Here is a 12,679-nt window from a genome sequence, read left to right on the forward strand (position 1 = left end):
CTCATATTTTTTTTTTCTAAACTCATTGTTAAACTTGAAGAGAGAGAGAAAGATAATGGAAGTGAAAATTATTCAATTTGTTTTTAATAACTGGTAAAAACTCCATGTTCTCCCAGCTAAGTCGCTACTGTTGACCAATCACTGACAAATGGGCGTAGACCAAAGCTAACAACTTCGGCTTGCGTCAAGAAAAAAATGAGTGTCTGAACAGCCCCCCCCCCAAAAAAAGAAAGAAAAATGTCAAAAATGTAGTCATAATATACACTGCTCAAAAAAATTAAGGGAACACTTAAACAACACAATGTAACTCCAAGTCAATCACACTTCTGTGAAATCAAACTGTCCACTTATGAAGCAACACTGATTGACAATAAATTTCACATGCTGTTGTGCAAATGGAATAGACAACAGATGGAAATTATAGGCAATTAGCAAGACACCCCCAATGAAGGAGTGGTTCTGCAGGTGGGGACCACAGACCACTTCTCAGTTCCTATGCTTCCTGGCTGATGTTTTGGTCACTTTTGAATGCTGGCGGTGCTTTCACTCTAGTGGTAGCATGAGACGGAGTCTACAACCCACACAAGTGGCTCAGGTAGTGCAGCTCATCCAGGATGGCACATCAATGCGAGCTGTGGCAAGAAGGTTTGCTGTGTCTGTCAGCGTAGTGTCCAGAGCATGGAGGCGCTACCAGGAGACAGGGCAGTACATCAGGAGACGTGGAGGTGGCCGTAGGAGGGCAACAACCCAGCAGCAGGACCGCTACCTCCGCCTTTGTGCAAGGAGGAGCAGGAGAAGCACTGCCAGAGGCCTGCAAAATGACCTCCAGCAGGCCACTTGCATGTGTCTGCTCAAACGGTCAGAAACAGACTCCATGAGGGTGGTATGAGGGCCCGACGTCCACAGGTGGGGGTTGTGCTTACAGCCCAACACCGTGCAGGACGTTTGGCATTTGCCAGAGAACACCAAGATTGGCAAATTTGCCACTGGCACCCTGTGCTCTTCACAGATGAAAGCAGGTTCACACTGAGCATGTGATAGACGTGACAGAGTCTGGAGACGCCGTGGAGAACATTCTGCTGCCTGCAACATCCTCCAGCATGACCGGTTTGGCAGTGGGTCAGTCATGGTGTGGGGTGGCATTTCTTTGGGGGGGCCGCACAGCCCTCCATGTGCTCGCCAGAGGTAGCCTGACTGCCATTAGGTACCGAGATGAGATCCTCAGACCCCTTGTGAGACCATATGCTGGTGCGGTTGGCCCTGGGTTCCTCCTAATGCAAGACAATGCTAGACCTCATGTGGCTGGAGTGTGTCAGCAGTTCCTGCAAGAGGAAGGCATTGATGCTATGGACTGGCCCGCCCGTTCCCCAGACCTGAATCCAATTGAGCACATCTGGGACATCATATCTCGCTCCATCCACCAACGCCACGTTGCACCACAGACTGTCCAGGAGTTGGCGGATGCTTTAGTCCAGGTCTGGCAGGAGATCCCTCAGGAGACCATCCGCCACCTCATCAGGAGCATGCCCAGGCGTTGTATGGAGGTCATACAGGCACGTGGAGGCCACACACACTACTGAGCCTCATTTTGACTTGTTTTAAGGACATTACATCAAAGTTGGATCAGCCTCTAGTGTGGTTTTCCACTTTAATTTTGAGTGTGACTCCAAATCCAAATCCTCCATGGGTTGATAAATTGGATTTCCATTGATTATTTTTGTGTGATTTTGTTGTCAGCACATTCAACAATGTAAAGAAAAAAGTATTTAATAAGATTATTTCTTTCATTCAGATCTAGGATGTGTTGTTTAAGTGTTCCCTTTATTTTTTTGAGAAGTATATATACAAACTCTTCTGAACTGTTTGGGCTGGAAGCATGCGGATTACTTCGGCCACCTACTTATCCTATAAGCCACACCCCCAAACACAGACCTCTGAAAGGTTGCTGGAGCCTAGTCAGACTGAATGCATGACATTGAACTGGAAGAGACCATAGTGTCCTCATACTCATCTCTGGACTTCCAAGCCAGTTCCACTGTGTTTTTTCATTGTTACCTTCTTTCTAATCTGGGATTGATTTAGACCTGTGATACCAGGTGGGTGCAATTAATGATCAGGTAGAACAGAAAACCAGCAGGCTGAGAACCTCGTAGGGTAAGAGATGAATACCCCTGACATAGTGGGAGAGAATGAAATAATGAAATAAAATCTAATGACACTGAATCAATATTTATTGAAAATTGCGTTTAAAACAGATCCTTCAGACTGCACACATGAATTACAATGATATACCACCAATGAAACGTCCAAACTGAATCTATATCAAAATCTATTTAAACATTTTCCCCGAGCTTAAAAACATATTATGATTATTAAAAAGCAAAATGCAAAAATGAAAGGCGACAGACAAAAGTAAAAATTACAAAAGTCACTAGTACAAAAATATGAAACGTCATACAATCAAAGGTGATGGATGGTATAGGTCTCACACTCTGCTGGTATTGATGGATGGTATAGGTCTCACTCTGCTGGTATTGATGGATGGTATAGGTCTCACACTCTGCTGGTATTGATGGCTGGTATAGGTCTCACACTCTGCTGGTATTGATGGCTGGTACAGGTCTCACACTCTGCTGGTATTGATGGCTGGTATAGGTCTCACACTCTGCTGGTATTGATGGATGGTATAGGTCTCACTCTGCTGGTTTAGGTCTCACTCTGCTGGTATTGATGGATGGTATAGGTCTCACACTGCTGGTATTGATGGATGGTATAGGTCTTACACTCTGCTGGTATTGATGGCTGGTATCGGTCTCATACTGCTGGTATTGATGGCTGGTATAGGTCTCACTCTTCTGGTATTGATGGCTGGTATAGGTCTCACTCTGCTGGTATTGATGGATGGTATAGGTCTCACTCTGCTGGTATTGATGGCTGGTATAGGTCTCACACTCTGCTGGTATTGATGGATGGTATAGGACTCACTCTGCTGGTATTGATGGATGGTATAGGTCTCACACTCTGCTGGTATTGATGGCTGGTATAGGTCTCACACTCTGCTGGTATTGATGGCTGGTATAGGTCTCACTCTGCTGGTATTGATGGCTGGTATAGGTCTCATTCTGCTGGTATTGATGGATGGTATAGCTCTCACACTCTGCTGGTATTGATGGTTGGTATAGGTCTCACACTCTGCTGGTATTGATGGCTGGTACTGGTCTCACACTCTGCTGGTATTGATGGATGGTACAGGTCTCACACTCAGCTGGTATTGATGGCTGGTATAGGTCTCACACTCTGCTGGTATTGATGGCTGGTACAGGTCTCACACTCTGCTGGTATTGATGGCTGGTATAGGTCTCACTCTGCTGGTATTGATGGATGGTATAGGTCTCACACTCTGCTGGTATTGATGGATGGTATAGGTCTCACACTCTGCTGGTATTGATGGCTGGTACAGGTCTCACAGTCTGCTGGTATTGATGGCTGGTATAGGTCACACTCTGCTGGTATTGATGGATGGTATAGGTCTCACTCTGCTGGTATTGATGAATGGTATAGGTCTCACACTCTGCTGGTACTGAAGGCTGGTATATGTCTCACACTCTGCTGGTATTGATGGCTGAGTAGGTACTGAAGTCAGAGTTCTGGACTCTCTTCTTCTTCTTTGGTCTCCTCTGTCCTTGACGGATATCTAACGAGGCGTAACACAGGTCTCCTTCCTCCTGAGAGAGAGAGACAGAGACATATTTTAATATTAGTGACATATGAATATGAATATTATACAATATGTTTTGATGTATCTTATGTTTTTATTGATTATATCTGACATTGAAAATAAAGTTTGAATAGGGCTGGATTAACAAACAGATGGACTACAAAATCAAGATGGCTACCCAACATAAAACTACAACACCCACTTTGACTGCAGTCTCCTCTCTGCTGCCACTTCCCCTGGTGGTGGTCCTGTTCAGAGGAACCTGAGTCTCAGTTGTTGCTGCAGAGGAAGCGTTATCACCATTAAAACACCAACATTAGTTAAATAATAGGTAAGATTGATTAGGAGTACCCAGACTTAAAACATGAATGAGTGATAAGTGAATCTTGACTGAGAGAGTGAGTTTACCTGTTGTTCTGCAGAAGGAGTAGACACAGGTGGAGGAGAGGAGAGAGGAGAGGAGAGCAGACACAGGACACAGACTGAACAGCAACATCCAACACAGACCACAGTCTACAGGAGGAGGGGAGGAGGAGGAGGGCTCAGGAGGACTGGTGTCTGGACAAAACAGAACTACACTCTTAGAAACAATCAAGGCCGTGTCAATAATCTGTTGTTAGTCATGACTCTTGGTTGTTTAAACATAAATTTGAGGAGATATTTTATGAGTTTAGATTAGTCTCAGAGGGTTTGTTCAAAATAAGTTACATTTACTTTAGCGTTCCTTACAACTCAACCTCCTCTCATTCAAGGAAACCAGACACACCAATACTGATACAATATTAATAATTCCAAAGATACAGCCAGAAGATAAAGACAGAATAATAACTGTTCTTACCAAGTGAAATCCTAGTGGTGATGTTTCCATAGTGGTACAACTCTTTATATTTAATTCCTCCTTTACCTCCATCATCCACTACATTGTTCTCCATAGTCCCACAGTAGTAGAGTCCCAGGTCAGATTCAGTGATGTTCTCAAGCAGTAGATCATAGGAGTTGTTAGAGGGGTTCCACACCACATTATATCCAGGGAGAGAGATGGAACTTAAAAAGTTAGTTGAAATAACTAGAGGAGGCTGGTACTTGTGAGAACAGTTCCTATACCACATAATGTATACTCCAGAAGTTATGTTACAGTCACAGTAGAGAGTGATGTTGTCTCCTGGTCTGACTCTCAGCTCCACCTCTGCTGCAGAGATCCCATCCTGACTGGAGGAAACAGCACCTACAGGTATCAGAGGAACAGTGTTAGGATGAACTGACTGGAGGAAACAGCACCTACAGGTAGCAATGGAACAGTGTTAGGATGAACTGACTGGAGGAAACAGCACCTACAGGTAGCAATGGAACAGTGTTAGGATGAACTGACTGGAGGAAACAGCACCTACAGGTAGCAGAGGAACAGTGTTAGGATGAACTGACTGGAGGAAACAGCACCTACAGGTAGCAGAGGAACAGTGTTAGGATGAACTGAGAGGAGGAAACAGCACCTACAGGTAGCAGAGGAACAGTGTTAGGATGAACTGACTGGAGGAAACAGCACCTACAGGTAGCAGAGGAACAGTGTTAGGATGAACTGACTGGAGGAAACAGCAACTACAGGTAGCAGAGGAACAGTGTTAGGATGAACTGAGAGGAGGAAACAGCACCTACAGGTAGCAGAGGAACAGTGTTAGGATGAACTGAGTGGAGGAAACAGCACCTACAGAGTGGGAGATGATGGAGGAAACAGAGGAACAGTGTTAGGATGAACTGACTGGAGGAAACAGCACCTACAGGTAGCAGAGGAACAGTGTTAGGATGAACTGACTGGAGGAAACAGCACCTACAGGTAGCAGAGGAACAGTGTTAGGATGAACTGACTGGAGGAAACAGCACCTACAGGTAACAGAGGAACGGTGTTAGGATGAACTGACTGGAGGAAACAGCACCTACAGGAACAGTGTTAGGATGAACTGACTGGAGGAAACAGCACCTACAGGTAGCAGAGGAACAGTGTTAGGATGAATCCCACAATGTCACTTTGATATCATAAACTTCTCCACATGAAAATATAAACGTCATGTCTTTACCACAGTCATCACAATATCACAATAATTAGATAACAAATCTGGTCAACCATAAAACCACATTAAGAAATCATCTATCATCCAGCTATAAGGCCCAGTAAAAAAGTTACTCACATAAGAATGCAATCAGAGAAACACACAGCCTGTCCATCTGGTGGTCTGATGGTCTGATGGTGACTGTCAGAGAGTAGCTGGGTCTTTGAGTAACAAGGTCTTTGCTGCGTATTTCCGTGTTCATGACTAGATGTACTTTACCATGAAAGGACATACAAGCAGCGATTGGTTCGATCGAGTGGAAAGTTTTCAGCTTGTGGTCCTTTTCTCGGAAATGCATGTTGTGACAGGAAGAGGAGGGTCTAGCATCGAGGTAAACAGGTTTCACACCAACGTGACGTCAATGGAAAATATTCAGTTCTTTGAGGAGTTCACCTTAGATAGCAACACCTTAAGAGACCTATAGACACTCTATGAAGAAACAAACACACATTTTGATGACTGAGTTGACCTTTAAACCAGAAAATACACTTAAACAGAGGCTTAAAAATATAACTTTAGGCCTTTATACCTGTAGTCAGGCAGTAGGCCTAATATTAGATCGCATGTTTGACCTCATGTTTGCTTGATTAAACATTGAACATTCAGTTTTAATGCAGTTAAAGGTATAAATCAAATCCTGCCCTTGACCTATGAACTATTTCAGGTAACCTGACAGTAAGACAGGTCTCTTTAAACTGGGACACACAGATGTCTCTACTGACCCCAGTCCAGTGGTTGACCATAACACTCTGATAACATGGAGACTAAACACTAAGTATTAAACCATAACACTCTGATAACATGGAGACTAAACACTAAGTATTAAACCATAACACTCTGATAACATGGAGACTAAACACTAAGTATTAAACCATAACACTCTGATAACATGGAGACTAAACACTAAGTATTAAACCATAACACTCTGATAACTCAACACGACGTCCTGGATACAGCCATTAGACGTGATATATTGGCCACCAGCCATCAATACCAGCAGATTGTGAGACCTATACCAGCCATCAATACCAGCAGAGTGAGACCTATACCAGCCATCAATACCAGCAGTTTGAGACCTACACCATCCATCAAATACTTATAACTTGGATGAACTCTCTTCCTCAGGCCAAACGGTAGACAGAAAGCAACATAACAACGGTAGACAAACAGCAGCATGGCAACAGCAACAGGAAGTGTGGGTTTCCTGTGTGCTGAGTGTGTGTCTTCTCAGCCAATCAGTTACTAGCTCTTATATGAGTACTGTAATACCAACATCATAATATCAGACTTATCAACATTAGTAGTGGTCAATGTATGTATATGTTTACATGTGTTTACATGTGTTTATATATACGTATATGGGAGTTTTTGTGTCAACATGATTGTATATCATATATAGTCCTATGTGTGTTGTGGTTTACTCAGCTAGTGCTGCTGCTCTGTAGGGGAGGGGTTAAGGGGGGCCTTGGTTTCACATCTGAGGAGCAGTATCAGAGTAGCTGGGTCTGTCAGTAACAGTATCAGAGTAGCTGGGTCTGTCAGTAACAGTATCAGAGTAGCTGGGTCTGTCAGTAACAGTATCAGAGTAGCTGGGTCTGTCAGTAACAGTATCAGAGTAGCTGGGTCTGTCAGTAACAGTATCAGAGTAGCTGGGTCTGTCAGTAACAGTATCAGAGTAGCTGGGTCTGTCAGTAACAGTATCAGAGTAACTGGGTCTGTTAGTAACAGTATCAGAGTAGCTGGGTCTGTCAGTAACAGTATCAGAGTAGCTGGGTCTGTCAGTAACAGTATCAGAGTAGCTGGGTCTGTCAGTAACAGTATCAGAGTAACTGGGTCTGTCAGTAACAGTGTCAGAGTAGCTGGGTCTGTCAGTAACAGTATCAGAGTAGCTGGGTCTGTCAGTAACAGTATCAGAGTAGCTGGGTCTGTCAGTAACAGTATCAGAGTAGCTGGGTCTGTCAGTAACAGTATCAGAGTAGCTGGGTCTGTCGGTAACAGTATCAGAGTAGCTGGGTCTGTCAGTAACAGTATCAGAGTAGCTGGGTCTGTCAGTAACAGTATCAGAGTAGCTGGGTCTGTCAGTAACAGTATCAGAGTAGCTGGGTCTGTCAGTAACAGTATCAGAGTAGCTGGGTCTGTCAGTAACAGTATCAGAGTAGCTGGGTCTGTCGGTAACAGTATCAGAGTAGCTGGGTCTGTCAGTAACAGTGTCAGAGTAGCTGGGTCTGTCAGTAACAGTATCAGAGTAGCTGGGTCTGTCAGTAACAGTATCAGAGTAGCTGGGTCTGTCAGTAACAGTATCAGAGTAGCTGGGTCTGTCAGTAACAGTATCAGAGTAGCTGGGTCTGTCAGTAACAGTATCAGAGTAGCTGGGTCTGTCAGTAACAGTATCAGAGTAGCTGGGTCTGTCAGTAACAGTATCAGATTAGCTGGGTCTGTCAGTAACAGTATCGGAGTAGCTGGGTCTGTCAGTAACAGTATCGGAGTAACTGGGTTTGTCAGTAACAGTATCGCAGTAGCTGGGTCTGTCAGTAACAGTATCGGAGTAGCTGGGTCTGTCAGTAACAGTATCAGAGTAGCTGGGTCTGTCAGTAACAATATCGGAGTAGCTGGGTCTGTCAGTAACAGTATCGGAGTAGCTGGGTCTGTCAGTAACAGTATCGGAGTAACTGGGTCTGTCAGTAACAGTATCGGAGTAGCTGGGTCTCTGATCCAGATATCAGTTAGTATAACAGGTAAACACAACCATAAAGGATACAATCACAACTACTGCCCTGCCCTCTCATGTTAACAGTTCACATCTCTTGACTTGAACTAGTCCATCTCAAGGTCTGATGGGTAATGATAGACTCCAGATGTGGAACACAGCCAGACTGAGATGGACCCACACCACATGAGGAAGTCACACATCATGACTTGAGTCTTAGAGGTGTTGATACAGCTGAATGACTGTTGTTTCAGTCAAAGTAACGTCATAAAGTATCTATCTGGTATCTGTTCCCTCATACAGACTGTTAATACTACACTTTATTCCATGCATACTGGAGAAATATTACATATGTTACATAATAACAATGTCACATAGTATTTTGCACACACGCCTGCACACACACACACGCCTGCACACACACACGCACACACACACACACACACACACACACACACACATACGCACACACACACACACACACGCACACGCACACGCACACGCACACGCACACACACGCACATGTGCAGTTCCACAGTGGCCAAGCAGTTGACACATCACGTATCAAATAGATGGAAAGTCTTTCTCACTCTCTCTGTTTGTCACTCTCTCTCTCTTCTCCCCTCTCTCAGTACCAGGCCCAGCAACTGTCTGAAACCCAGGCCCCCCTTAACCCCTCAGTCCTCCCCTCAGACCTGAGTCCAGAACTCTGACTTCAGTACCTACTCAGCCATCAATACCAGATATTGCTGCACTGTTGGAGCTAGGAACACAAGCATTTCACTACACCCACAATAACATCTGCTAAATATATGTATGTGATCAATACAATTTGATTTGATTAAATTTCATGAAATGGGTTTCCGTGGCCGAGTTGCCGCACACAAGCCTAAGATCACCAGGCACAATGCCAAGCGTCGACTGGAGTGGTGTAAAGCTCGCCGCCATTGGACTCTGGAGCTGTGGAAATGCATTCTATGGAGTAATGAATCACGCTTCACCATCTAGCAGTCCAACGGACAAATCTGGGTTTGGCAGATTGCAGGAGGAAGCTACCTGCCCCAATGCATAGTGCCAACTGTAAAGTTTGGTGGAGGAGGAATAATGATCTGGGGCTGTTTTCATGGTTCGGGCTAGGCCCCCTGGTTTCAGTGAAGGGAAATCTTATTGCTACAGCATAAAATGACATTCTATATGATTCCATGCTACCAACTTTGTGGCAACAGTTTCTGGAAAGCCATTTCCTGTTTCATCATGACAATGCACCTGTGCACAAAGCGAGGTCCATACAGAAATGGTTTGTCAAGATTGTGTGGAAGAACTTGACTGGCCTGCACAGAGCCCTGACCTCAACCCCACCGAACACCTATGGGATGAATTGGAACGCAGACTGCGAGCCAGGCCTAATCGCCCAACATCAGTGCCCGAGCTCACTAATGCTCTTGTGGCTGAATGGAAGCAAGGTCCCGCAGCAATGTTCCAACGTCTAGTGGGAAGCCTTCCCAGAAGAGTGGAGGCTGTTACAGCAGCAAAGGGGGACCGACTCAATATGAATGCCCATGATTTTGGAATGAGATGTGCTATGATTATTTAGTGTAGACAGACAGACAGACAGACAGACAGACAGACAGACAGACAGACAGACAGACAGACAGACAGACAGACAGACAGACAGACAGACAGACAGACAGACAGACAGACAGACAGACAGACAGAACTACTAGTCACCCCTCCACTCTCTCCCTGAGTCCAGGCCCCAGACAGACAGAACATCAACACCATCAGAACTATAGCAGTTTTCATTCTGAAATGACTCTGGTCTTCTTCAGAAGTAGTGCAGTAGTCTACATGGTTCAGAACTCACCTTTTTAAACACTTCTTATCACTCACATCATGAGGTTTCACATGTGTTTGGTTACATAGTTCCCAATGTTATTCTTAGTTATAAAACAGCAAACATTAAGAGTGTTTACTTATCAGACCCACATATATAATAAATATACAATAACATACTATATTCATATGCTTATAGTACTCAAACATGAATGATATCATATATGCAGGTCATGTGTTGTTTTGAGCGTGGTTGGTTGTGTTTAGGGTGTGTGATTTGTTAGTTCTGGGTGTTGGGTATGTTCTAGGTTGTATGTTCTACGTTCTGTCTAGTTTAGTTTTTCTATGTTTAGGTTTGGGTGTGGACTCCCAATTGGAGGCAGGTGTTTCTATTTTCCTCTGATTGAGAGTCCTATATATAGGTATGTGTTTGGGGTTGTTAATTGTGGGTAGTTGTCTTTAGTACTGCTGTTGTAAGTATAGCCTGTTAAACCGTCGTCTGTCGTTCTTTTGTTTTTCCCGTGTTCACATTTACTTAATAAATTATAATGATGAGCACGCAACCCGCTGCGCCTTGGTCCTCTCTCTCCTACGACACCCCCTCTTCTCTTCTTCTCACCTCTTCTCCTCCCTCTCCTCTTCTTCTCTCCTCTTCTCTCCTCTTCTCCCCATCTCCTTTTCTCCCCCCTCTCTTCTTTGCCCCCTCTCCCCTTCTCGCCCGCTCCCCTTCTCACTCCTCTCCCCCTCTCCCCTTCTCACTCCTCTCCTCTTCTCCCCCTCTCCTCTTCTCCCCCATCTCTTCTTCTCTCATCGTCTGTCCCCTCTAGCTTCCACACCACATCCCCCTTCTCCTGCTCTAACGTGAGACCTCATCAGTACTCATTTTGGGTGCTGGTACTGTTCATATTTAGGTGCTGGAACATTCAGCCAATATTCTATAAGAGGTGAACTCAAGCAGTAGAAAGTTAGAGGTGATATTATAGCACACTATGTGTAACGTTGCTGCTCTGTCAGCAGTTTCCTGTGGAGTTTTTTTAACATATCAGTTTGCTGTAGTGTGTTCAACCACTGATCCAAGATAAGTTGCTAAGAAGTTTATCTCACATCAAAGACCTAACGAACTAATGACATAGAAGTCATATAGCCTAGCAGTATGTTCCACTCTTCAGTCCCCTCTTTATGACAGCAGACTGTGGAGCTCCAGTTAGAGACAGATATGGTACCTGCAGTTTTATTGATGATCCTATTCTGGGGTACAGGTAGGATTCTGTTATACTGATTTACACTTATGACAGTTACTGAGATATGTTTTAATATTTTAAGATATATTATCAATTGTAGGGGTAGTAAAAGAAGACACAGCTGGATGCAGACAGTTAACATCTGTCTCAAAGCAGGACAATGATGTGATCACCTGTAAATGTACTTTACTGTAGCCTAACTGTTCATCTGGGGACAGGCACTAATGTCAGTTAAGTTGTGATGGTGTCATGCATCTGACTGTTGTATATTCAGTGTGTCAATGATTGACTGTATCTGTCTCTATGTAAATGAATGAGAGTATATTTTATGTATATATTTAATATTGGTCTGATGTTAGAGCAGGAGAAGGGAGGAGTGTCGATGCCAGAGGTCTGTGACCTGAGTCAAGATCAACAGGTCCAACACTATATGTCAGGAACAAGAGAGAAAGAACAAGAGAGAGCAAGAGAGCGAGAGGCTATGTTAGATAGAGAGAAATAGGCAGCGAAAGAGGGAGGAGATAGAGAGGGAGATGTCAAAAGAGGTAGGGCTGAGAGAGAGAGAGAGAGAGAGAGAGAGAGAGAGAAAGAGAGAGAGACAGAGAGAGAGAGAGATGTGCAGAGAAAGATGGAGGAGAGAGGAGGGGTGGGTAGGGCAGAGGAGAGAGTAGTAGAGAAAGAGAGTAGTGGAGAAAGAGGGGAGGGGAGAGTGAGATTTGTGGAGGAGAGATAAAGAGTAAGGGAAGGGATAGTGAGGGAGATGTACGTACACAGAATATATTTTCAAAACTGACTTCTCACCAGTGATCATAACCAGTAATCATTTGCACTCTTCCACTTTTGGTCCAGCTCAGCTTGACCTCTGACCTATGGAAATGAATGATTGAAAAAAAAAACAGACGACAGCTAATGTGTTAAATTAGTTATACTGTAAACTCATCTGCAAAGAGAGGTTCACATGGAAGGGGAATGTGTTACACATGGGTGTTGTTGCACCATACCAACGATAAGCCTGTCTTCCCCTTCACATCATGAAAGGTCATGTTGATGTTCATTTCTCGTCTCAATTCAAATC

The 12,679-nt window shown here is 44.2% G+C and overlaps 1 protein-coding gene across 1 annotated transcript; it reads right to left on the minus strand.

The window, feature by feature from the left end:
- Positions 1 to 3,463: 3,463 nt before the first annotated feature.
- LOC123732705 (uncharacterized) lies at positions 3,464 to 6,523 on the minus strand. The gene is made up of 5 exons (XM_045711962.1): positions 5,902 to 6,523; positions 4,557 to 4,943; positions 4,127 to 4,276; positions 3,921 to 3,997; positions 3,464 to 3,725 (listed from the first exon to the last, which is right to left on the minus strand). The coding sequence occupies exons 1-5, from the start codon at positions 6,119 to 6,121 to the stop codon at positions 3,600 to 3,602; spliced, it is 960 nt and encodes a 319-aa protein (XP_045567918.1). The 5' UTR covers positions 6,122 to 6,523; the 3' UTR covers positions 3,464 to 3,599.
- Between the last annotated feature and the right edge of the window lie 6,156 nt (positions 6,524 to 12,679).

The sequence above is a fragment of the Salmo salar genome, unplaced genomic scaffold (assembly GCF_905237065.1).
Source record: "Salmo salar unplaced genomic scaffold, Ssal_v3.1, whole genome shotgun sequence".
NCBI classification, from domain to species: domain Eukaryota; kingdom Metazoa; phylum Chordata; class Actinopteri; order Salmoniformes; family Salmonidae; genus Salmo; species Salmo salar.

What these genes read in the sequence shown, in the direction of transcription:
- LOC123732705 (XM_045711962.1), bottom strand. Translation starts at nt 6,121, where the DNA reads ATGCATTTCCGAGAAAAGGACCACAAGCTGAAAACTTTCCACTCGATC. An exon ending in CACCACTAGGATTTCACTTG is followed by an intron (nt 4,277 to 4,556) that starts GTAAGAACAGTT and finishes TGTTTTGTCCAG; the next exon opens with ACACCAGTCCTCCTGAGCCC. An exon ending in CTCCTTCTGCAGAACAACAG is followed by an intron (nt 3,998 to 4,126) that starts GTAAACTCACTC and finishes CTTCCTCTGCAG; the next exon opens with CAACAACTGAGACTCAGGTT.